Source organism: Camellia sinensis, chromosome 5 (assembly GCF_055761805.1).
Source record: "Camellia sinensis isolate YWXY chromosome 5, ASM5576180v1, whole genome shotgun sequence".
Classification (NCBI taxonomy): Eukaryota; Viridiplantae; Streptophyta; class Magnoliopsida; order Ericales; family Theaceae; genus Camellia; species Camellia sinensis.
In genome coordinates this window covers 176111597-176139086 of record NC_138965.1, presented here as the reverse complement: position 1 = coordinate 176139086, position 27490 = coordinate 176111597, and the positions used below count along the sequence as shown (strand labels likewise).

At 41.8% G+C, this 27490-nt stretch overlaps 2 protein-coding genes across 24 annotated transcripts in view; one reads left to right on the top strand and one right to left on the bottom strand.

Moving 5' to 3' along the window:
- Positions 1 to 8071: 8071 nt before the first annotated feature.
- The window catches only part of LOC114296661 (K(+) efflux antiporter 4), a 55852-nt gene continuing 36433 nt past the window's right edge, over positions 8072 to 27490 (top strand). For 13 of the 23 annotated variants that reach the window (XR_014330534.1, XR_014330530.1, XR_014330531.1 and 10 more), the window contains exon 1: positions 8204 to 8591. Coding sequence is in view for 14 of the 23 variants with exons in the window: in XM_082870503.1 (XP_082726629.1) it covers positions 8348 to 8591 (244 nt within the window). In the remaining 9 variants the exon portion in view is untranslated. Of the gene's footprint in view, positions 8592 to 27490 lie in introns of all 23 variants that reach the window. The other 10 variants (XR_014330533.1, XR_014330535.1, XM_082870504.1 and 7 more) reach the window with 4 other exon arrangements.
- On the bottom strand, positions 16381 to 17772 carry LOC145791003 (uncharacterized). The gene has a single exon (XM_082870506.1). The coding sequence runs from the start codon at positions 17668 to 17670 to the stop codon at positions 16993 to 16995; it is 678 nt and encodes a 225-aa protein (XP_082726632.1). The 5' UTR covers positions 17671 to 17772; the 3' UTR covers positions 16381 to 16992.

The following is a 27490-nucleotide window of genomic DNA, read 5'->3' as shown; positions in this document are numbered from 1 at the left end:
CTTGCCCTCTATTTTTTTTTTAAATAATAAATGTTGCCTCTAAATTAAATACTTTCACCATAAATTTATTTTACGTTTAAAATTAATTAAAAGACCCTTCAATAATATTTAATTCGCACTTAAAGATTCACAATAAAATATTTGAGATTTGTAAAATTATTACTATCTAATTATTTATTTTATTTGCATATTCGGGTTCTCACATTGCTGTGCCATGTTTGGTAATTTGGATCCCATGTTTTTAGGTGTAAGAAATCATTGGGTCGGGGAAGGGGGAGGGAGGAGTATTGTGAGTTAGCAAAGTAGGGTTTCGTTGTTCTGTTGGTGGTGATGAGAGCTGCTGTAAACGTTAGCATTGCTCATTGTTGCAGGTACGTTGTATATTTATATGTTTCGGATAGTGAAGATGACATTTCCCCTTAGGGAACGTGGGCTCCGTATGGATTGATATGGATGTGGTTTTGTTACAATATGATCATCACAGGACAATTTTGAATGGTGTTGATGGGTTCGTTATGTTTGTGTGTTTGTTGTGGTGTGACCATTAACATGTGTTATTTCATGGGGTGATGTATCAACATGTGTTATTTTCCCCCCTATTGTGTGTGCGGGGTGGGGGGCATTCAGTTTTGTTCAGTTCATAAGCCTTGATTCTTACCAAAATAATAATAATAATAATAGTAATAAATAAATAAACAAAAACTTGACTTGTTTGGGTTTGTAACCTTTTTAACTCGAGTTATTAAGCCCATAGAGGTGTCTCTACACTTAGTGCCTTAAAACCGTCTGGTTTGGGAGTCATTGGACCAATACTTGCGACATGGGCTAATTAGAATGCTTAAGGGACCTAAACATTGCACAGTTAAGGAAAAATAATGACTTGTTCAGATCCGTAGCCTTTTCAGCTCGAGTTATTAAGCCCGTAGGGGCGTCTTCACACCTAGTGCCCTAAAATCGTCTAGTTTGGGAGTCATTGGCCCAATGCTTGCTACATAGGTTGATTAAAAAGCTTAATAGATTAAGACATTGCATAGTCTATAAAAAAATAAAAATAAATAAAAAATTTAGAATCCTGGTTGCAAAAGTTTAGGCTCTATTTGGTAGAGCTTTAGAGCTTTAGAATTTTAGTTCCACCCTTTGGTTTGCACGTGATGTTTGCTATAATTTTTTAAAAATTAATTTCACACTCACTTTTGAAAACTCTATCTAAGGTGGGAAAATTTGGGTAAACCGGTTGTCCTCCCAGACATATGGCTGGTTGACCAGAACAGTGCAATTTATTTATTTATTTTATTATTTTTTTTTACAATTGCCACATGTTATTTTTTATATTTTAAATAAAAAAATTCAAAAAATTTTAAATTTTTTTATGTGCTTTGAATAAAATTTTAAATTGTGTGTTTGGTTATAAGTTGTAAGTTTTTGTATCAAATATCATATGTCACATCAAAAATTTCCCACTCAATTCAAAATTCTTTTACCAAACAAATTTTCCACACTCAAATCATAATCCCAAAACTCATAAACTCAAAATACAATTCCTATTCTCAAATCATATTTAGAAAATTCTACCAAATGCTACCTTAGTTTTTCTGTATATGTTGGGTGTTATTATGAGTTACACTGGGCTGTTATAGTGGACAGTTAACTAGTTATGGGAAATGCACTTTACACCAAGGGTACTGATGATGTGTTTACTAGCATTCGCAAGTACAGGGGACTTAACTTTTGCAATAACTGAATTGTGGTTCTTGCTCAATAAATTCCTTCATACTTGTCCACTGTGCCTTCAATGACTCATGATGTCTTAATATCACATTGTAGTTGGCACATAAGTTAATTGATAGTCGGAGTAGTGTGATTACTTATTGTTGTAGGACAGATGTGAATATGTTGATATTTGTGGGTATCATTTCTGGAAACCCTCACGAGACTATACTCGTCCACTTGGAGTAACCTTGTGGTTTAAAGGTTTGTTGTTTTTTCTTATTTCTATTGTTTTGCTCGAGGACTAGCAAAATGTAAGTTGGGGAATGTGATGTAGGCCGAAAGGTACCACATTGAGGCCGCTTAAGTTACATTTATAGTCTTTGAATTTTGTTTATTTGGTGGAGATGATGTGTTTTGTGCACTTGTATAGATTTGGCAAGTAACACGCAAAGATTTGGCAAGTAACACGCAAATTCAAGCAAAAAGTGAAGCAAAAGTAGATTCTTCGTGCGAGTAGTGAAAATACTCGACTTGCCACCTCACCGCACGTGCGGCCCACCACCGCTCGAGTGGCCCACCAAGGGTTGCGTGCGCGGAATTTTCAGTTTGTTCAACTGGGAATAAAAAGAAGAAAAGAGGCTATTTTTAGGGGTCGAAAATATTTTAGAGAAAATGAGATGCTAGGGTTTGAAGAAAGGGAATTCTCAAGTTTCAAGGATAGTTTCATGGAGGCTTCTTCTTCTACTACTTCTTCTCACGCCTCCATGAGTGGCTAGGCTATTCTTTTCTAGGGTTTTGATGAAACCCTAACCAAGTAAATAGGTTTTCTTTTTGGTTTTCTTTTATGTAATGGTTTGAACAATTGTATGGTTCTTAAGAAGTTTTTCAATATAATTTTTCATTATTTCTTTGAGTATTCTGCTTTCTGTGATTGTTAAATGCTTTCCATACAATGGTTTTCTATTATTTCATGTTCAAGGTATGAGACGAGCCATATTACGAGGGACGAATCGTGTTGCTACCTTAGTTTAGAGCGAATGACTCGTACTACTTGAGATGGTTCGTACCTATACATTGAACGTATTAATTCTCTTGATAAATGCTTCGAGCTTGTAGTTGTAAAGTATTATTTTGTTCGAACCATAACATAATTGATTTTCAAATTAAAACTGTATTTATGTAATTAGTGGTGAATTCATTACCTTAGATTTTTTCCAAAATCAATAAATTCATTCGCTTTGTTTAATTTAATTATCATTAGGTTATGAACAACAATCTTTTTCATCAAAATAAATTTAGGAATTTAAAAATTAAATTGGTTTAATTTCCAGTTGTCCCTGTGGATCGATACTTGGACTTACTGTTATTCTAAGGAATTTGGTATAGGTTAGTGTTGAGATTGAAACAAATTAAAAGATTATTGGATAAAATACAGAGAATTTTAATCAAGGGAATAAAGTGATAATGGCATAATATTAGAGAGGTAAAGTGTAAATTGTCCTATTTATTTTGTTATTTTGAAGATGGGAGGAGCAATCGAACTGGTTACTTCTTATAGAGGTATATAGGTTTTGGCCATTGAACTAACTCGGGTGGTTGCAAATGAAGAAGTATTGGGTAAAATATTGTTTAATCTTCGACTTGAGCAATTAAGGAGGCTAGAATTAGGATTTTGATTTTTTGGGGTAAAAAAATAATAAATTTTTGAAAAGAATGCTTAATTGGAATAGTACTGCATTGGGCCAGGTTTTGTAGACCTAAGCCCAGGCTCTATCCAAGGGTGGATGTCAGGGCTGGGCCGCCCCGTTATGGGCCAGGCACGGGAAACAAATTTACAACAACTGGTGTAACAATCAAAAGTTTCATCAAATTAAAAGTTAAGAGTAGTTTCACATTGAAGCATGTTGAAGTTTCTTTATAATAAATTTAAAAACGGGATAAGGTTTTGGGTGAGGTTTATAATAAATTTAAAAGTTTGTGAACCAAAAAAAACAAAAAACAAAAAAACCAAAAGCACAAAGGGATATTTAACACCCCCCAAAAAAAAAGAAGAAAGAAAAAAAAGGAAAAGGAGTCAATGTTGTTGAAGATGGCTAAAAGATAAAAGGAAGAAGAAATAAAAGTGGATGGAAAATATAATTGAGAAAATGAAATGACATATTTGAAATCCTTCTATAATAGTTGAAAATTTTAAATTTTGTTGTTTAAAATTTTAAATTTCAAATTGATAGAATTTGAGGGGCTCGTGGAATCAACACATGTCTCATTATTTTGACAACTTGAATCGTTCATTTTGTAAAACGCTCTTTGAGCATATCATTCATAAAAAATATAAAATAGTAGTCAATCTCATAAGAGCAACTCCAAGAGTAAGAGGCAAAATGCCTTGCAAAAGTACACAAAAAAAGTACTATTTTTATTTTGCCTAACTAGTTTAGTTAGTATACATTCCAACTATATTATTTATTTTAACTAATCAATCAAACAAATTTAACTAATTTTTTAAAAATATTATAAACACAGATCAATGAATAAATAATCCTTTTATGACATGTTGCATAATGTGACATTTGTAAATATATATTCTTTTAAAATATATTAAATTATTTTTTAATAAAATATTTTCAAATGGTAATATACAAACACAAAACCAAAACATTGGATGCAATATACAAACACAAAACCAATCAAAAGAAAAGTACTTGATCAGATGAAGGGAACAATTTCAACAGGAACCGTTTTGCCTCTTAACGAAGGCTAGCTACTTGTGGAGAGCCAAAATTAAAATGAACATTTTGTCCCTTTTGATACAGAGTCCCTTAGAAGAGGAAAAAACTAATTGCATTAACAAAAATGACTCGAGATGCTCTTTTGCCTCACTTAGATACTCTAACGGTAGCATTTTTATTATATTGTATTTTCTCCGTAAGTGATTATATAATTAAAATAGTTAAAAGTTAACAAAAAAAAACAAAATAAAAAAAATTAAAACGTTAAAAATCCAATTACATTAGCACAGTATCATATTATACATAGCGATAGATTATTATTATTTCTTTATAATTATCTATTCAATTAAAAAATTATTCTCAAACACATTGAAATTATAATTATTTTTTTCTTTATAAGTAGCAGGTGATGGTCGGAGTGATTAGAGAGTGAGAAAATAATAAAAATTTATTTTATAAACAAGTGAAATTAATATATATTTTTTTCATTTTAAAAGAGTTTAATAGTAAATTTTGTAATTTACAATTTAATTTATTTTTTTGTAAAAATAAATAAATAAGGGAGCTTTTTTCATAAATCTATCTTTAATTACTTATGTTCCATCCAATCCATATTCTTTTTAACTATTCTATTAGGTCCTATTTGTGGTAAGAAGACCAAAATACCATTTTCATCTACTTATGTTCTATTTAGTTCATATTATTTTTTTATGTTTCAATAAGTCCTATGGGTGACATAATTACCAAAATACCCCTAATGTGAATGTTCACACCGTCAATGTGAATGTTCATATCGTCAATGTGTAGGGGCCCGACCCATGTACAATGTGAATATTCACATTGACATGTTAACATTCACATTGATAGGGGTGTAAAATTAGTCTGTGGCCTGTGGGCAGCCCGGGGCGAGCCTGGTCCGGCCCGTGACAATGTGAATACTCACATTGACTTATTAACATTCACATTGATATGACTGTAAAATTGGCCCGCGGCCTGTGGGCGGCCCGAACCTCGCTCATTGCCGGGGCGAGACCCACCCGTTAATAATGTGAATATTCACATTGACATGTTAACATTCACATTGATAAGAGTGTAAAATTGACTCGCGTCCCATGGCGCGGCCCGAAGCTCGTGGGCGGCCTGGGGTGAGCCCGACCCGGCCCGTGACAATGTGAATATTTACATTGACATGTTAACATTCACATTGATAGGAGTGTAAAATTGACTCACGTCCCATGGGCGGCCCAAAGCCCGTGGGCGGCCTGGGGCTAGCCCGGTCCAGCCCGTGACAATGTGAATATTGACATTGGCATAGACATATTAACATTCACATTGATAGGAGTGTAAAATTGACCCATGCCCCGTGGGCGGCCCGAAGCCCGCCCGCTGCTCGGGACGGGCCCGGCCCGGCGCGTGACAATGTGAATATTCACATTAACATATTAACATTCACATTGATAGGAGTGTAAAATTGACCCGCGGCCCGAAGATGACAGCCTCGGGTCGGGCCGGTGGGCCTAGGCCTAGGCTCGAGCTTAGGCCGGGCTTGGGCGGGCCTGGCCATTTTTTTTTAATTTTTTTTAATTTTCTCTACCAAAATTTTATTATTTTCCACAAAAAAAGACATTGTGCCTCAGGCGGGCTGGGCCTCGGACCAAGCCTTGAATGGGCCTTAAGCGGGCCGATGGGCCGGGCCGGGCTTCAAAGTGATGGCCTAGGCCCTAGCCTAGGGTCTCGAACATGCTCGGGCCCAGACCCAAACGAGCCTGCCCCGGGCCGTGGGTGGGCTTCGAGCAGTCCACGGGCGGCAGGCCAATTCTATATTCCTATCAATGTGCATGTTAACATGTCAATGTGAATATTCACATTGTCAACGGGCTGGGCCGGGCCTACCCCGGGGTGCGACCGAGCTTTGGGTAGCGGACAAATTTTACACTCCTATCAATGTTAATGTTAACATGTCAATGTGAATATTCACATTGTCATGGGTCGGGCCAAGCCCGCCTCGGGCTGCGGTCGGGCTTCGGGCCGCCCACAGGCTGCGGGCCAATTTTACACTCTTATCAATGTGAATGTTAACATGTCAATGCGAATATTCACATTATCAATGGCCCAGGCCGGGCCCGCCCATAGGCCGCGGGCCAATTTTATACTCTTATCAATGTGAATGTTAACATATCAATGCGAATATTCACATTGTCAACAAGCCGGGCCGGGCCCGTCCCGGGCCGCCCACTGGCTATGTGCGGGTTTTGGGCAGCCACGGGGCACGGGCCAATTTTATACTCTTATCAATGTGAATGTTAACATGCCAACGTGAATATTCACATTGTTAACAAGCCGGGCCGGGCCGGGCCCGCCCCGAGCTACCTACGGGCAGTGGGCAGGTTTTGGACAGCCACGGGGCGCGGGCCAATTTTATACTCTTATCAATGTGAATATTAACATGTCAATGTGAATATTCACATTGTCAACGGACCGGGCCCGCCTCGGGCCGCCCACGGGCTGTGGGCGGGTTTCGAGCAGCCACGGGGCGCGGGCTAATTTTACACTCCTATCAATGTGAATGTTAATATGTCAATGTGAATATTCACATTGTCAACGGGCCGGGCCGGGCTCGCCCCGGGCCGCGGGTGGCCTTTTGGCCGCCCACGGAACGCTGACCAATTTTATACTCTTATCAATGTGAATGTTAACATGTCAATGTGAATATTCACATTGTCAACGGGCCGTGCCCGCCCCGGGTCGCGGGCGGGCTGTTGGCCGCCCATGGGCCGCGGACCAATTTTATACTCTTATCAATGTGAATGTTAACATGTCAACGTGAATATTCACATTGTCAACGGTCCGGACCGGGCCCGCCCCATGGGCCGCGGGCGGGTTTCGCGCCGTCACGGGACGCGGGCCAATTTTACACTCCTATTAATGTGAATGTTAACATGTCAATGTGAATATTCATATTGTCAACGGGGCCGGGCTCGCCCTGACTCGCAGACGGATTTCGGACCGCCCACGTGTCAATTTTACATTCCTACCAATGTGAATTTTAAAATATGAATGTTCACATCATAAAATTGCAAACCGTTCAAAAAATATTTATAAGGGTATCAAAATTAAATATAAGAGTATAAGTGTCCAAGAAAATAGTGTAAATCAAGGAAAAAGACTTTATGGAATAAAACTATACATACATGGAACTAAATGGGTTAAAAAATTCTTTCATGAACTTCTTGAGTTAAAACACTTCTAAATGGGATTTACCAATAATTTTCCCAATAAATAAATATAAAATTGAATTTTGGGTTATATATGTCGGTCATTCAATCTGACATCTGGCAACAAGAGTGAGAACAATGGTTAACAATCACGGTAGATAAAGGTTACACCAGCCATCTAAGGATTGGTTTGGGATGTTCTAAAAAGTGCACTTTTTAACTTATTGGCTCTTATGGATTGGGTTTGAGTTGGATTTGATGTGATGTGTTAGAGAGGTAATATGATTTAAATAAGATGATGTGACTTAAATAAGATACTGACTTTTTAACTTTTTATATTATTTAATGTACTACAAACCAAGCCTAAGTAATTGATTGGAATGTATAAATTTAAATAATTCGGACAAATACAAATTTGACGTGGAATAATTTTGCAGCACATTTGCTTGATTACACGTGCGGCGCGTGTGAGAGAAGGTTTTGAAGTGCGCGTAGTAATGTTGAGAGGGGGAGAAAGTGATGAACTTTATTGTACTTGCACTGAATTCAAGGTTCCACTTTACCTGCTGCTGCTGATGCCACACTCCTCCTCCTCCGTTACCGGAAAGACAAAGAGAGAGAATCAGACGACGGTGGTTGGTCACTTTCTCTCTCTAAAACCCTCAACATTCTCTTTCTATATCTACACCTGCAATGCGTACAACTCTCCTCTCGCTTCTCCTCCTCCTCTGCTTTCTCTATCTACCTTCTTGTCACACACTCTCTCTCCTAGCCACCACCGACTCCAACAACCACCCCTTGGTGGTGGAGGACGCCAATGCCACCGCCGCCGAATCCAACTCTTCTCGCTCGAGATCTAAGGATGATAGCTTCGCCGACATCATCGATCGGGCACTCCAAAAGGAGTTCACTGAGAATGACGACGATCACTCCCAAGGTTTGTTTTTTTGTTTTAGATCTCACCTCTGTTTTTTTATTTTATGACTTAGGGTTTTGCTTTTTTCTTTTTCTTTTTTGGGGTGGTAAAAATTGCTTTTTGGACATGGCTTCAATTGATTGCTTGTTACTACTAGGCATTGGGTGTGTGTTTGTACAATTCACTTAAGTTAAATGCAAGCATCTGAGCTATTTTCTGTATTTCTCTTATCAGCAATTTCTAGGATTTATATACTTGTGATTGTCATAGCCTCACTGTTATGAAAGTTTGTACCACAGTTTGGTAGTTTCTTGCCCATGCGTTTTGAAATTGTGCATTATGATTTTTGCGCAATTTCACTGGGTAGTGTTGTATTGTTATTATGTTAGATGAACAGACACTGGTATCAACCCATTTTCTATTTTTTTTTTTTTTGGAATATTGAATTACAAAAAAATAACAATTGTAAGAGGATCTAGACTATGAACAATAGTTATAGTTGTGAGAAACCATTTTTTATTTTTATTTTTTATTATTTTTTGTGGTTATATTTTGTCCAAATTGTTAAATTTTGTACTTTGAACCCATTTGAAGTTGTGAGAAACCATTTTATACTTTGAACCCATTTGAACCCATGTTTTCTAGATATAGAGGTGTGAACCACTTAATATTTTTTAAAACCTAGAGGGGTTCAATTTGTATAACCTGAAAATAAATAATAGCTCATACTAGTATGTAATGGGGGATTTTGAAATCTATGGGAGGACAATCCCTCTTACCCCCTCTAGGTCCATCCTTGATATACATTATATGACACCTCATTGAATCCCCGGAAGTGTATGTCTTTTATAGAAGAATGACTACTCATATACATATGCTATACACACAAGAAATTATATCTATGTATTAAAAATCAGAAACTAAATATTATTAAAAATATAAGGTTTAAACAAACCGAAATTTTAGAAATTCCATGTAGTCTTTATTAAAATTAAACAATAACACAACACAATTCGACAAAATCAATTGATCCTAATTTTATACCCAAATCTTAAACATTAAGGTCAACAAAATCAATAAAAAGATTAAACAATAAAGGATATTAAAGAAGATTACGTCACCTGAGACTGAGAGTGAGATAGAAAACAAGTCTAAAACATAACATCACCTGAGAGAGAGAGGTGCCTCTGCCCACCACTTTTGAGTTTTGCCTTTGGGATTCTTTTACAAATGCATGTATTAATTAATTCATTGTAGCATATGATGTGAGCAAACTTGTGTATTTATCAATTTGTTTTACCTTCAGATTGTGAAAAGTAGGGGCAGATGTTTGTCTAGATGCTTTAGGAAAGAGGATAGAGAGAGGGCAGGGCAGGCCTATTCAAAACATGGTGAGCTACACTAGCAGATATTTGGCAGTTTAAAAAATTTCAGAGGGGATAAGTGTGCCACCGATCATTTGTCATGTCATATACCAAAAACTCTTAGATGTAAATATTAGTTTGCATTACATTAATTAAATGAGATGCAAACTAATATTTAAGCATAAAATGAAAAAAATAAAAATAAAAAAATTAAGAAGAACTCCTTGGGCTCATAAATGGTGATAGGCCAATCATCAATCATAAAAATTAGTTGGAGCTGCAATGTTGACCAATTACACAAGAGGGATTTCTAAGGGCTCACCGACACCACTCCGAAAAATTTAGTGGAGCCTCAATGATTGGCTAACTATTGAATTAATCATGAATATAATGATGAGTGTAACCTAACAATCCAGCTACATCAATAATGATGAGACCAAACTGTTGGGGAAATGATCAAATAGCATTATAACCACATAAATAGTTATATCATCAAATTGCGAATCCTTTCATAGGGTAGTATATGTTACCAAATCAATAATGATTTGATATTGATAAATGCAAAAGTATGTCCACATCACATGCTATAATGAATTAATTAATAAATCCGAAAAGAGGGGCAGGCTTAGTTTTGCAGCGGCGAAAAAAGAAAAGAAGGTATTAATTTGGCTCAATGGGATCTAGTTTTAAGTAGTTGTATTAATTTGGTAGTTTCTTGCCCATGCGTTTTTAAATTGTGCATTATGATTTTTGCGCAATTTCACTGGGTAGTGTTGTATTGTTAGTATGTTAGATGAACAGACACTGGTATCAACCCATTTTCTATCTTTTATATTGAACTACAAAAAAATAACAATTGTAAGCCGATCCATGAACAACAGTTATAGTTGTGAGAAACCATTTTTTATTTTCATTTTTTTTTATTATTTCTTGTGGTTATATTTTGTCCAAATTGTTAAATTTTATACTTTGAACTCATTTGAACCCATTTGAACAACAGTTATAGTTGTGAGAAGCCATTTTATACTTTGAACCCATGTTTCCTAGATATTGAGGTGTGAGTCGTGCAACCACTTAATATTTTTTAAAACCTAGAGGGGGCGAATTTGTATAACCTGAAAATAATTAATAGCTTATACTAGTATGTAACAGGGGATTTTGAAATCTATGGGAGGACGATCCCTCTTGCCCCTTCTAGGTCCATCCTTGATATACATTATATGACACCTCATTGAACCCCCGGAAGTGTATGTCTTTTATAGAAGAATGACTACTCATATAGATATGCTAAACACACAAGAAATTATAACTATGTATTAAAAATCAGAAACTAAATATTATTAAGAAAATAAGGTTGAAATGTCATCATTAAACAAACCAAAATTTTAGAAATTCCATGTAGTCTTTATTAAAATTAAACAATAACACAATATAATTCAACAAAATCAATTGACCCTAATTTTATACCCAAATCTTAAACATTAAGGTCAACAAAATCAATAAAAAGATTAAACAATAAAGGATATTAAAGAAGATTACGTCACCTGAGACTGAGAGTGAGATAGAAAACAAGTCTAAAACATAACATCACCTGCGAGAGAAAGAGGTGCCTCTGCCCACCACTTTTGAGTTTTGCCTTTGGGATTCTTTTACAAATGCATGCATTAATTAATTCATTGTAGCATATGATGTGAGAAAACTTTTGTATTTAGCAATTTGTTTTATCTTCAGATTGTGAAAAGTAGGGGCAGATGTATGTCTAGATGCTTTAGGAAAGAGGATAGAGAGAGGGCAGAGCAGGCCTATTCAAAACATGGTGAGCTACACTAGCAGATATTTGGCAGTTTAAAAAATTTCAGGGGGGATTTGTGCGCCACTGATCATGTGTCATGTCTGTGGGGAAGTGGTTTTGGAAATACTCTTTCGATCTACTGGGACGCTCAAGATCCTCAACTAATGATCTGAAAAGGTATAAACACTCCGGTCGGGGATGCTGGAATTAGCACTCCGATGGATAAGTCAGTATATACTCTCTTGATTGCTTGTATCTTAAGTTAAGTGTCTTAATTCTCACATACCTTTTCTCTGATTGATGATCCTCAATTTATATTATTCTCTTTGGGCCTTAGGGCCAGGCCCACCCTCGATCCATTACATGTACTTCTACTCGGTTTTTATTCTACTGGTTGGAATGCCGATTATTTTATTCGGCTCTTCAATTGACTAGGATCAATACCGAATAAAGGTTATGCCCCGGATTGAACTCTTGTCCATTCGTCCCTATTGACCCATTATTATTCGGCTCCTACAATTGCCCCCTAAACACCCCACTAGCATCAGTTAGTCAGCGTGTTTGGTTTCGAACTTGGAAAGTCAAAAATTCGGCGGTTAATCCTCTTTCCAATGCGTGTCAGAATGTGCACACGTTTTTTTTGGTCATTTTAGCGATTTCCCGCCCCTTCATACGCCACCTCCATTTAATGTGATTTAAAATTGTCTCTTCGAATGTATGTTTTGAATACTCAAAAATATCTGAGTTGCCTTTTAGTGCAACTCCTTCACTTCGTGGCTTCTGCAACTCCTTGTTTCTCGTTTTCCCCTTCGCCTCCTGTAAGTTTTCTTTTCTTTCACTTCCAATCCCGTTTCCTTGTTTGCTTTTAGTTTTTTATAATCCTTAGGCTGGCCAGCATGGCAAAACATTTGAAGGAGCTCCTTTCAACGGATTGAATCTCTGGCTTTCGACACCATTTTTCCATCCCCGATGACATCCATCTGTCACCTTTGGCAGACAGCACCACTGATATGGAGAGGATTGATGAGAGCACAATTGTCTTTCCTCTCCTGTCAATTGCTGAGGGCGGAGTTCGCTTTCCCTTTTACCCATTTTTGAGGGCCGTTCTTCGACACTAGGGTCTAATCCCTTCCCAGCCCAACGTGAATTTTTTTCGCGTCATAATGGGGATTATAGAGCTAAACCGGCGTCTTAAGATTAATCTAGGTATACCTGCCATTCGGCATTGTTATGTCCTAGCCAAATCTACTGGCCGGCTAGGACGCTACTTTCTTAGAGCCAAGGATACCGATCATCACTTAGTGACTATGCTTGTCAGCTTTGGCAAGCGTGTTGATGACGTGATGGTCGTTGTCCGGGGCAACTGGGAATTCGGCGAGGGTGAAGATCGCCTAGACCCGTGCCAAGGCGAAAAGGCGAACCAGGTGTCCAATTAGCTCAGTTTTGTTTTTGTTATTACCATATTTGTATTCGTCTCTCCATATATCTAATCGCTTTGTTTATGTAGGCAGCGATTTGAAGAGAGTGTTGGTTTCAGACAACGACGTTGCACTTGCAGAAATTAAAATCGCACTACAGTTCGTCGGCCGTCCAAACCTTCAAAAACAAGGGAGGCAGCCCACATTCTCCTGCGGTACGAGCTGACTTACACGACATTTTCGGCGGCAGACAACATTCCAATCCCAAGAGGCGACGATCATCTTACAGCCCTTATCTTCCCCAGTTTCAAAAACTTAAGACAGATTGGTTTAGAAACCTCCGATTCGGAACAAGTGGAAGAACAAGCGGCCGAACCAATCGCCGAGGACCTGAACCAGTTGGCAGCCGGGGTAGACGAAGCTTTTAACTCGGCCTTTGAGGAAGCCGGACTCAACTCGTCTGACCCTCCATCCACATTAGGCAGAGGGGACGTCTCCTTTGAAGATATTTTTATAAACTTGGGAGACCTTCCCGGCGCTTATCCTGAGGATATGGCTGGGGAAACGCTCACGCAAATGGCACGAAAGAAAAACGCTGAATATATGGCCGCCCGGCGGAGAGCTGAGACCATCCGCTCTGAACCTGCCCCGACTGAATCTTTTGAACCAATTCTTGTAGAAGAAACGGCTCAAATTGATGTGGCCGAGACGGTGAAGGAAGTCGAACGGCCGATCCCAGAAGATCAGGGGGAGAAACGTACTGCCGAGAGCGAGGCTAGCTCTGAGGAGAACCCTGTTGACAAACGGCCACGCTTAGAGGAGTCGGCTGTGGTTGTACCTTTTGTTGTTCAACCAAAGATAAAAAACATGCCAATCTCTTCTGAAGCGTCGGCCTTGAAAGATCCAGCCGTGGCGTTGAGCTTGGCTTCCTCGGTGTCATTACCGGTTGACAAGACAACCTTTCGGGCGGAGCCGGATTTGGTGGCAATAGCATTAGCTGCCCAGTCGGCCTTTCTGGTATGTGACTTGATCCTAACTTCCGCTTTCTGTGTATATTGTTTTGGTTTTAACTCTCTGTTTTGCAGAAGGTCGGAATGATAGCCAAAATAGGCCGCCGCCAGCATGACACCATTGAAAGAATTGGCCGTTTGAAATCGGAAGTTGAGAGTGAGAGGAGCAGGGCCGAGTTCGAGGCGGCGAGAGCGACAATGGAAAGTGCAAGGGCCGAGGCGGAAAGGGCGTGGAATGCTGACCAGCTCAGATTCGCCGCCGAGGAGAGGGCAAACGCGAGCAAAGAATCACTCAAGTTAGCCAAGGAGGCGATTGCCAAGCTGGAAGCCGAATTGGAAGAGTCAAAGAAGGCGAAGGAAATGGCCGACTTTGAGGCTTCCAAAGCGTTCGAGGCTGGGAAGAGCGCCGCCCTTGAAAATTATGTAGAAGAAGTCCCCAAATTTGAGAATCGGGGATTCAACCACGGCTGGCTCAAAGCTCTTGCTGCCGCTAGTATGACATTGGCCATGTCGATTCCATACGAGCAAGTGGACGTTGAGCCGCTTGAGTCTGATCCCGAGGATTGATTTGGGTGACACTTTAGTTTTGTTAGGAATTTTCAATGTATGTTCTTGCAAACATGTTTTGTTTTCTTAGTAGACATCAATTTGCTTGGGGTAATCTTCATGTATAAAATGATGACTATTTGTATTCACTTTATGAATGAAAATTTCCCTTGCTTTGCATTATTGTCTGTACTCAATTGTAAGAATTTATGTATTATTGATTGATATTGATATCTGATTGTTGTGCTGTTGATATTACAAGGCTTCCTATTATATAGGAGAGGATTTGGGAGTAGGTGAGTGTGTGTGGTAGGTGTAGGAAAGTAGGTGAAGTAGGTGAGTGTGTGTGGTAGTGGAGGTGGTAGGTGGAGTGGGTTATGGTAAATTCTAACAGCCCCCCGCAAACTCAAGGAGGATAGAAACTAACCAACTTGAGTTTGAAGAGAGGAACAAAACAAGAAAATACAGAAAAATAAAAAAGGATAGGAGACATTGGATGGTCGTGTCAGACCATTGGTGAAGACACTGGATGGTGGTGTCATAACATTGTAGATGACACTGTATGGTGGTGTCATAACGTTGTAGAGGACACTGTATGGGGGTGTCATAACGTTGTAGAGGACACTGTATGGTGATGTCATAACGGTGTAGAGGACACTGGATGGCGGTGTCAGACCGATGTAGAAGACAGTTTATGGGGTCATGTCGGACCGTTGTAGAAGACAGTTTATGGGGTCATGTCGGACCGTTGTAGCAGACAATGTTGTGACAGTTGTTGTGACAGTTTACGGAGTCTTGCTGGACCCTTGTAGAAACTAACCGGAATCAATGTCGGGACAGTTTACAGAGTCTTGTCGGACCCTTGTAGAAACTAATCGGAATCAATGTCGGGACAGTTTACAGAGTCTTGTCGGACCCTTGAAAAAGTGGCACCCTCAAAAGGTGTGCCCAATTTTGTCAAAAGGCGTGCCATCAAAAGGCGTGCCCAATTCATCAAAAGGTGTGTCGGACATGATGGCGAGGCACGTGGGCGCCTTGGCTTGCGTGCCCGTTTGTCGGCTGGTGGTAAGAGGCGCACGATGCGCGTGGCTGCCTCGGCTATAAGACAGAGGCTGAGGCTGAGGCAAAAAACCTGCGAGAGATATTCTGAGAGAGATTTCTGAGAGAGATTCTGTAACACTCTGTTTTCTGAGAGAGAATTCTGAGAGAGATACTGTGTAACACTCTGGTGCCTAGAAAATGGCTTCATCGTCTTCCCGCGGGCTGCTCACCCTCTTTCCCGACCTCAACGAGTCAACGAGAGAGAGAACTGGTGCGGTGGCACTGGAAACTCAACCAAGCGCCCCGGAGTTTGCTCCGTTGAACTTTCCGATGCGGTCGGTGGAGCAAAGAATGGCAGTGCAGTCAGATGTGGAGGCCAATCAGTATACATTGAAGGCATGTGTGGAAAGCATGACGGCGGTCACAAATTTGTCGAACCGGCTGCAGAGTAGGACAAATGAGGTGCAGCATGTAAACGCCCAACTGGCTCTGCTCCAACGCATGTATAAGGATGCGCGAGCAGAGATAAGTGTGCTAAAGGCGGAAAACAAGGAGCTGAAGCGGAAGGCCACCGTGATGTTCCGATTTGGAGGGCCGCCATATGCTGCAGTGGAAGAGTATGGGGGAGTGAACGTGCTGGGCGGCGTGGAAAACTCAGATGCAGCACCGACAAGGACTGTCCAAGACGGAGGCAAGAAGAAGAGACCCGCAGCAGAGTAGAGAAGAAAACCCCACTGTGGGTGTGGGTATATATATATATATATATATTTTTTTTTTTTTTAGTGTTGTTGTAAAATGGTGATGGGGGGGAGCCCCAACATGAATAAAATGAGTTTGGTGTGAAAAGCTATATGGTATGAATGGAATTGAAAAAAAAAAAAAATTAAAAATAAGATGAAAGAAAAATAAAGAAAGAAATAATAAGAAGAAATGTGAAATCAAAATGAAAGATGGGTTCGAGACGGATTTGTGAAAAACAACAATGGTGTTTGGAAATATATATATATATATATATTTTTTATTTATTTATTTATTTATTTATTTTTGTTTTTGAATAATAAGAAGAATAAAAATAAAATATGAATGGAGAAAGCATATAGTGGGAAACATGCGGGGGTGGAAAGATGGAACCAAAAAAGTATGAGTGGGAAAAAGTAAAGTGAGAAAAGAGGAGAGAGAGGGAGATTGAGTGGGTGCAGGAGTGGGTTAAAAAATAAAATAAAAAGGAGGATGGATGATACGGCTGCCAGGCTAGGAGATGATGATGTTGGTTTTAAAAAAAGAAGAGAAAAATAAAAAATCAATCACTGCGCAAAGGGAGAGAGATAGTGGGTTGATTAAAAAAAAAAAACAAGAATGTGGGTGTATGGGACAGTGAACGAGGGATTCATCTTTCCCTTCTATCCCACTACTCAAGTTCTTTGCACATGGAAGCCAGCCACTTAGTCCAACAGCGGCACTTAAATTGGCTGGGTATGGGCTGCCATTCTCATACTTCCCAAGAGCAAAGCAAGTTGCAGAATAGAGGGCTGTTGCTGCACCCATACTAAAACCTCCAACTGCAAGCTTAATGTCAGTGGGCTCTGTGGATAACAGACTTGCAACATGTGCTGCTGTTGCATCCAAACCCTCTAAATCATCGTGAACATTTTCCGAAAGGTCGTGTACGTCAAACCAAGCAGTAGAAGGAAAACCACCAAACAAAGATATTGGTTGAGAAGGAGCAGTTGGGCAAATCCATTTAATATTTGGAAGAGGGAGCGTCTCCAGGAGTTGGGACCAGCTGGCACCATTATCGCCGAGGCCGTGCAACCAGACTATAGTGGCCTGGTGTCTGCCTTTGGGCCTGACCACATGGGTCCTCCCAAACTCAAATGCCCTTCTAGCACTTCTCTCACCAGAACCCACGGAAGGGCCACCAAGGCTCATGATAGCTCTGTAAAAAAAAGCACTTGAGCACAGCTTGATGAACTAATCACAGTGACTGGAAGAAGTTCCTGAGCGGTTGAGAAACAGAGGAAGTCGGAGACTCCAAGGGAGACAAGCAAGGACTGTCCAAGAGGAATGTAAGAAGAAGATGCAGAGGGTCGGAAGGGATGATGCCAACGAAGGTATAAAGAAGGTATGTGTAGAGGTCCAGCGGGCGGCCAAGGCGAGGCTGCCGCCCGCCGGTGAAGCGGAAGTACTAAGTTGTTAACCTTGCTCTGATACCATGTAAGAATTTATGTATTATTGATTGATATTGATATCTGATTGTTGTGCTGTTGATATTACAAGGCTTCCTATTATATAGGAGAGGATTTGGGAGTAGGTGAGTGTGTGTGGTAGGTGTAGGAAAGTAGGTGAAGTAGGTGAGTGTGTGTGGTAGTGGAGGTGGTAGGTGGAGTGGGTTATGGTAAATTCTAACATGTTGTTATCAATGAAGATTACTGCTTTTAGCTATTTTGGGTAAGACTACTGCTGTCTGTTGTGCGGTAGATAAACATTCCATTAAAAAGATGAATAAATTAAATATTGCTAAAAAGATAACGGCGTATCTTTGCGATTAGACTCATGAGCATTAGCTTGCATATGAATGGAAGCACATGATCCTTTCGGCACAAGGTCATGGGATTTGGCCGATTCGATTTGCCAGCCTTTAGTCGTTAAGATTAACGAATCTGCCCTTGCCTGTTATGAACTGGAACGTCGAATATCGTCAATTCGTGAGATGACTGAGGCACGTGATCCTTTCGGCCAGCCTTTAGCCGTTAAGATGAATGAATCTGCCCTTGCCAGTTATGAACTGTAACGCCGAATATCGTCGGTTCGTGAGATGACTGAGGCACGTGATCCTTTCGGCCAGCCTTTAGCCGTTAAGATGAATGAATCTGCCCTTGCCAGTTATGAACTGTAACGCCGAATATCGTCGGTTCGTGAGATGACTGAGGCACGTGATCCTTTCGGCCAGCCTTTAGCCGTTAAAATTAACGAATCTGCCCTTGCCTCAGTTATGAACTGTAACGCTGAATATCGTCGGTTCGCGAGATGATTGAGGCATGTGATCCTTTCGGCCAGCCTTTAGCCGTTAAGATTAACGAACCTGCCCTTGCCCCAGTTCGGAACGAATCAACAACGCTGAATATCGGTGGCTACAGGAGTGCGCGCATTGATGAGGTCGCATCGGGACCACTCCCAAGTGATTAAAAAGGGGGTGGGAGATTCCCTTTGTGTTTCAAAAAGCGACTTGATTCTGCTCGTCATTCATGGCCGGAAAAGTGTGAATGTCAACTAGACTATTCTTTAATAGTAAGGGAGAGGGTAGGACGCTGGCTGAGCTGGACTCAGCAATGAATCGAGGTGGCGAGCCTCCCTGTACGGGAGGTAGGGCATCTGCAAAACACGAGAGGCGCCACTCTTCGCGTCGACGAAGCAGGTCACCGAGGAAGGAGAAGCGCCAACGGGGGAGTTCTCCTCGTTTGCGAAGTAAGGCCAGTGGGCCACCACGTCCATTGAGCTTTTCTGTTTTCGTTGGGAACAAACCGATGACAGAGGCAGATTCCATCATTTGTGACCTGAACGTGGCAGTCGAATTTGCACGACAGATTTTTCCGCCAGAAGTCCAGCAGTCGATGGTTGGTTGACCTGACTTCGAGGTGTTTCGAGAGGGTGTTCATGGGGCGGTGAAATGGCTGTACATCGCTTATGAAATCGGCATGCGCCTTCGTGCTATGTGACGAGAAATAGAGAAGGATGAACGCATTCGAAACTTGGAAGCTCCTGCGGAAGCGGTCGAGCACGAGCTGAGGAAGGTCAAAGCCGCTCAGACACAACCAGCCGGACAAGCTAACCCAATTGTGGAAGAAAGGGTGACCCAACGGCTTATCAGTCATGCAATTGTCGATCGTGATACGGCGAGCATGTTTGCAATAGAGGCCGCGAAGGGAAGGGCTTATGAAAAAGGCTTCTATGAAGGCCCGAAAGTCGGGATAGAGAAGACCAAGGAAAAGCTCGCCGAGGAAGTTTGCCGATGTGAAAATCGTGGATTTAAGCACGGTTGGATCAAGGCACTTCAGGCCGCGGAGGCTCTCTGAGCAGCAGGTGTTGATTCGGCGTTGTCGCTATACCAACGTGATCACTTCCCCTTCTCCACCTTCGAAGTTGAGAAGAGTGACGATGAGGGAGACGCCGGATAAAAGTAGACATTGTAATGCTCAAACGCAGATTGCATGTAAAATTATGTAATTATTGGCTAATTTAATAAAACGCTTCGTTTTCAAGTGTTAGCGTACTTTCTACTTATATTAGTACATTTCATGCCATTCGATTAATCTAAGGGCACATTTCATTTTGAATGTTTACATGTTTCAGCCTACGTTTATACGGCTTGCCCCAGTTCAATTGAATGAAACATTTCATTTTGAATACTCGCATGCTTCAATTTTTGGTGTACTGTGATAGCCACGCAGGGCACTCCAAATGCGGGGTCTTTATTCGGCCCAAGCGTGACCCGTACGGATGGGGCTCCGAATTCGGAGGCTTGCTGTCGGCCAATCGTGATATTGGCGAAGGCGCTCCGGATCCAGAGACTTAATCGGCCCAAAAGTGTCATGCACGCTATGTTACACGGACTCGGGTACGAGTATCGGGTGCGGGTACGTATCTAAGGGTCGGACACTTCAAAATTAAAAATTAAGGATACGTGGATATGTATCCAAATTTGGATACGGGTACGGGGATACGTTAAATAACTTTTTAAAAAAAATATATATTTATTATATGAAGATGAGTTATATTATATATATATATATATATATTTTATAAATATTTTTATTTTAATATATATTAATTATTTTATTTATTTATTATATTTTTTAAATAATGTGTTCTAATTCATTTTTTTATTTTATTTTACATACATGTGTTTATTTTTTTTATTAATATATATATAAGTATATATTATCTTATAAATATATTAATGTTATATAATAATTATTATTTAATATATAATAATAATAGTTATTATTATAGTTATTATAATAATAGATAGATAATAATAATAATAGTTAATAAATATATTATCTAATAAATATATTATATGTTATATAATAATTATTATATAAATAATTATTAACTATTATTATTATATAATATATAATAATAACATTTATTATTATAGTTATTAGTTATTATTATTATAGTTATTATAATAATATTAGTTATTATTATTATAGTTATTATAATAATAGGTAGATTGTTATTATAATAATAGATAGATACAATAGATAGCAGAGATCTGAATCAAGAAGAAGAAAAACGACACAGAGAGAGAGGGAGAAAAAGCGAAGCATCGCAAGGGAGAGACGAAGCTGATCGAACCAGAGAGAAGAACGAGATGAAGAGATCGAGAGCGAGAGAAGAGACAGACGAAGAGAACGATCGAGAGAGAAAAGCAGACAGTTCGAAAGAAGAAGATCGCATCCCTAATCGCAGGATCGAAGCCCTAATTGCACTTTTCATAGCCCTAATCACAGGTATGCCATCTTTCTTCTTACTTCCATATGCTATATCCTCTTCTTCTATGCCGTATCCACTTTTTCCAAGCCGTATCCCGTCCGGATTCCGTACCCGTACCCGTGTCGTGTCGTGTCGACACGGGTACTTCGCCAAAACTGACGAGTCCGTGTAACGTAGCATGCACGTATGGGGCTCTGAATTCAGAGATGGCCAAACGTGATACATGAAGGGCGCTCCGAATCCTCAGTCTTAATCGGCCCAAAAGTGTCATGCACGAATGGGGCTCTGAATTCAGAGACTTATCTTGGCCAATCGTGATACACGAAGGGCGCTTCGAATCCGGAGGCTTAATCGGCCCAAAAGTGTGGCGCACTAATGGGGCTTCGAATTTGGAGACTTATCTTGGCCAATCGTGATACACGAAGGGCGCTCCGAATTCGGAGTTTTAATCGGCCCAAAAGTGTCGTGCACTAATGGGGTTCCGAATTCAGAGACTTATCTTGGCCAAACGTGATACATGAAGGGCGCTCCGAATCCGGAGTCTTAATCGGCCCAAAAGTGTCGTGCACTAATGGGGCTCCGAATTCGGAGATTTATCTTGGCCAATTGTGATACACGAAGGGTGTTCCGAATCCGGAGACTTATCTTGTCATGCACTAATGGGGCTCCGTATCCGGAGACTTTTGGATTGAATTGTGCACTGAGAAAACGGGAAAACTTTGTTTTGCAAAAGTGAAATATGTACATGGTGAACCATTTAAAATAAGTATCATGCCCCATAAGTCGGGTCAGTGATAGAATTTACGCAAATGTGTGGAATTCCAAGGCCGTGGCAGACTTTTCCCATACATGTCTTTGAGACGATATGCCCCCACTCCCGCGACTGTGTCGATCTGATAAGAGCCGTCCCAGTTAGGACCCAATTTTCCATCGGCCGCATTCTTGGCAGCTAGAAGCACTTTCTTCAGGACCAACTCTCCTGGTGTGTAGCGGCACAGTTGAACACGCTGATTATATGACTTAGCAAGCTGCTGCTGGTACCGTGCCATGGATGCAAGGGCACGGTCTCTCCGTTCTTCAATCAGAATCAAATTCAAGGCCAACATCATGTCGTTTCGGCCCAAATCAAAAACTGTTGATTTTAAGGTTAGGAGGCCGATCTCCAAGGGGATGATTGCATGCGTTTCAAAGCACAAAGTGAATGGCGTCTCCCCAGTGGACCGCCTCGAAGTAGTGCGATGAGCCCATAATACACTTGGTAACTCTTCGACCCATCTTCCTTTAGCTTTCTCCAGCCTCTTCTTGATGCTGTCTAAAATAGATTTGTTGGAGGCTTCAGCTTGGCCATTACTCTGTGGATAAGCCGGGGAGGAATAATAGGGCCGAATACCATACTCACTGCACAGTTCCCTGTAGACACCGCAATCAAACTGGGTGCCGTTGCCTGAAATAAGTGCTCTTGGAATGCCGAATCGTGTTATGATATTTCTCCATACAAAACACTTCACGTCGGTATCTCGGATGTGCGTTGGTGCCTCTGCTTCTATCCATTTTGTGAAATAATCTGTCGCGACAATCAAAAATCGCTTGTTACCTGGGGCACGAGGCAATGGTTCGACGATGTCAAGTCCCCATTGGGCGAACGGCCAAGGACTGGTTATAGAGCTTAACTCTTTAGCAGACAGGTGTGTCTAAGGAGAGAACTTCTAACACTGTTCACACTTTTTCACGTAGCATTCGGTATCGGCTCTCATTGTCGACCAGTAATATCCCTGTGTCACAGCTTGATGAGCCAAAGAGCACCCGCCAGAATGGATGCCACAACTGCCTTCATGTATTTCGGTCAGAAGTGCTTCGATTTTGTCCGGATGAACGCATTCCAGGTATGGACCAAAAAGAGATTTTTTATAAAGCTTTCCTTGCGGATTCAAGTAGTATCGCTGGGTTTTGTTTCGCAGCTTATGCGCTTCTTTCTTGTTCGCTGGGAGCTGTTCAGAAGACAAGAATGCAGCAATGGAGTCCATCCAACTCGGTCCTGACTCTATGACATTGACCTGGACTTCCTCAGAAGGGCCAATGCTCGGCTTTGGGATGAAACCTACTTTAATGGTCCGTTTAATCTCTGAGTTAATGGCGGAGGCTAGGCAAGCCAGGGCATCTGCATATGTGTTCTGGTCACGGTTTATTTGGTTCAATTCATGATGGTCAAATTTTGCCAGCAAGGAATTTGCCCTTTTTATGTAAGCGGCCATACGGTTGTTTTTTGCTGCGTACTTCCCCTTTAGCTGATTGATCACCAATTTTGAATCGCAAAATATAAGAAAACGCCGAGCACCTAGGAGATGTGCATTCCGCAAGCCGGTTAGCAGGGCTTCGTATTCGGCCTCGTTATTTGATGCTTCGAAGCCGAGTTTGACAGCTTACTCAATTATTGCCCCGTTGGGAGCCATTATCACTACTCCGGCCTCACTGCCTCGTTGATTGAACGATCCATCACAGTACAACTGCCAAATGTCCCCAACATAAATTCTCTAGTTCGGCTTAGGTCGAATTTCATCTGACTTGAAGTCGGCAAGACCCCCAGTGAATTCGGACACAAAGTCGGCAAGCACCTGTCCCTTGATTGAGGTTCTAGGCAGAAACTGAATATCGTACTGGTCGAGTTCAAGAGCCCACTTTGAAACGCGCCCGGATGCTTCTGCACTACGGAGTACCGATCGGAGGGGGTGGTCTGTTAGTACCCCGATAGTATGCCCCTGAAAGTAATGTATCAGCTTTCTTGCTACCATGACGAGGGCCAGAATGAGTTTTTCCAACGGAAGGTAGCGTGTTTCGGCGTCAACCATTGCCTTGCTCACGTAATACACTGGCTGCTGCTCCCCCAGCTCTTCCTTTAACAGTACGGCGCTGACGGCCCGATCAGAAACCGCTAGATGCAAAATGAGCGGGTCACCTACCGAAGGTGTTGTCGAGAGTGGAACTGATCGGAGGTAGGTCTTGAGGCCGTTGAAAGCTGCTTCGCACTCAGAGGTCCATTCAAAAGCCTTGCTCTGCCGTAGAGTATGAAAGAATTGTCGGCAGCGATCTGTGGAACGACTGATAAACCTGTTGAGTGCGGCGGCCATCCCTATCAACTTTTGAACCTCTTTCACTGAACGAGGGGAGCCGAGTTCCAAGATTGCTGTGATTTGCCTCGGGTTGGCTTTGATTCCTCGGTGGTTGACAATGTAACCCAAGAATTGGCCAGAACCGATCCCAAACGCACATTTGGAAGCGCTCAGCTTCATTTTGTATTTGCGTAAAATGTCGAATGTCTCTTCCAGATCGGCTAGATGAGTTTGCTCTTCTTTGGACTTGACCATATCGTCAATGTACACTTCTATAGTGTGGCTGAGTTGCTCCTTGAACATGGCAGTGACTAGTCTTTGGTAAGTTGTCCCTGCATTCTTCAGCCCAAAAGGCATAACCTTATAGCAATAGGTTCCCCTTGGGGTGAGGAATGCAATTTTGTCTTGGTCCTCCGGATGCATGGCAATTTGATGGTAGCCTCTGTAAGCATTGAGGAAGCTCATACGCTGATGGCGTGCCGTCGCATCTACAAGTTGGTCTATTCTGGGGAGTTTTGGGGCAAGCTTTGTTTATGTCCGTGAAATCAACGCAGACTCTCCAAGTCCCATTTTTCTTCTTCACAACCACAATATTCGAGAGCCATGTAGGGTAGGTCACTTCCCTGATTGCCTCGGCGCCAAGCAACCGGTCAACCTCTTCAACAACGGCGACAGTGTGCTCTGCGGCTGACTGCCGGCTTTTCTGAATAATTGGCTTGTATTTAGGGTCAACATTTAAACGGTGCTGCGAAACAAACGGATCTACACCCGGCATCTCATATGGTGTCCACGCAAATACATCAAGGTTGCCGAGCAGGAAGGAAATTAGCTGCTGCTTGTCGGCTTCATTCAGGGAGGCACCGACCATGAAGAACCCGTCTGGGTTTCCGTCAATTTCAACTCGATCCAGGCTTCCGTGGCCTTTTCACTTGGGAGCCGCCTAACATCGTCGAGGCTCTCTCGATCCGGAACCTCAATAGAATTCACTTGCAACTTTTTTGGCGTCTTTCCAGCAAGGAGATAACATGCTTGTGCCAATTTCTGGGAGCCACGGATTTGCTCAATGTCGCGTTCTGTCGGGAAACGGAGCAGTTGATGATAGGTGTTTGGCATGGCCTGCATAGTATGCAACCAAGTTCGCTCCATGATCAAATTATACGGCGATGGCAGCTTGACGACCAAGAATTCCACATCCACTGTTCGGGAGCCCGCTCGAACTGGTAGTGTGATTTTCCCCAACGGGTATTCTGGATTAGCGTTGAAGCCGAATAATGGATAAGGAGCTGGAGAAAGATCCGATTCAGAGAAGTCGAGTTTGGTGAATGTCTTGTAATACATACCTTCCAATGTGCTCCCCGGATCAATGAGTACGCGCTCAACGGTGAATCGGTTTACGTGTAACTTGATTACTAAGGGATCGATGTGAGGAAGTGTCACTCCGGCCAAATCTGAATCATCAAAAGCAATTCTTGCAGCTTCATGGGGCCGTTTAGCCGGAGTGAGTTAATTTTGAGGGTCGGGATTCGACTGAATTGTATGTACCGCGGATGACATTGGCAGGCTGTAAATCATGTGGATCACGCCGAGTGGAGGTGAATCCTGCCGTAAGGCTATTGCTTTGGTTGAGTTGCTTCTCGGATGTGCTGTTGTAGCCGACCATCTTGTACCAATTTCTCTAGGTGATCCTTCAATGCATAATAACTCTTAGTATCATGGCCATGGTCCTTGTGATACTCGCACCGCCTATTCCGTCTTCTCGTGTCGGAAGGTCCCACCATTTTGGACGGCCATTTGAAGAACGGAAGGTGTTGGACTTTAGACAAAACCGCGCTGATCGGCTTTGACAACTCCGTATATTTCTTGTCTGCGCACCTTGTACGCCTGCTATCTACTTGAAGTTGTTCATTTGCTCAGTGGGAGCATTGGTCGCTTGATCGGCGAGAATCTCGTCTCTTGTCTCGTTTAGCCCGATGCCATGGTTCAGGGCTCTGAGGTGGTACAGAATTTAACGGCCGAGCAATTTCAGAAGGGGCCGTCTTGTTGGCCATGTTTCCGGCTTTAACCCGCAAGGTGTCATCTTCCACTTTGCAGTATTCCTAAACTCTCTTCATCAACGACCAGACTGTTTTGGAGGGTCTTTTAGTCAAGAAGCTGGGGAGCACTATCAGGATGCAAACCCATTTTAAAGGCGGTAATGGCCATGGAGTCATTGCAAGCATCATCGACAAGATTAAAGCATTCTCAATAGCGCGCCGAATACGCTCGTAAGGTTTCTCCCGGCTGGATCTGCATTGCCTAGAGGGAGTCGGCTTGCTTCGGCTAGATCTCGTTGGTGATAAATCTTGCCCTGAAGGATTTCTGTAGTTGATGGAAACTCTTAATCGATGCCGGCTCCAACTTATAATACCATCTGACGGCTAATGGCCCCAAACTGCTCGGAAATATTCTGCACATGAGAGCCTCATCGTCTGCATGCAGCGTCATGGCTTGCTTATAATGACGGATATGATCGGTGGGGTCCGATTTCCCGTCGTACAGGGTGAACGACGGGGCTTTGAATTTCTTGGGTAGTGCTGCCTTTGTGATCCGTCGCACGAAGGGATCGTGCTGGTCTTCTTCGTCCGAACCATTTCGTCTTCGCTTATGCCTTACACGTGAACTCTCTTCAGAGGAACTGGTAGTTTCGAGTCGTCCTTTCTTTTTGAGCTCTGAGGATAATGAGTCAGAATCGGTGTCACTATATTGTTTCCGACCTCGAAGTCTTCGACCACCCGCTCTCAGAGGTCGTCCCGGATCTTGGCGTGTAGCTTGATTGGATTTTGCTACTTCCAAGGCCAAGTCCTGACGGAGGCGCTCGTTCTCAGCGATCATGTTTTCTAGCCTTTGTTCGTTTTGCTTCGCCTGTTCCATGGTTGCTTGCATTGTCTTATGTGTTGAAGTCGAGGGCGAATTCTGGGCAAGTGAGTCGAAGTTCAAGGCACGTCTTGCGGCGATAGTCTCCGGTCCAAGCATGTTTGTTGGAGTGAGGTCGTCTCTCTGTGTGGTTTCGTCAGTGACTATTGGAGGGTCTTCCGTTACGCCCGCCATGGATGTAATTGAGTATTCCCACAGACGGCACTAATTGTGGGGAAGTGGTTTTGGAAATA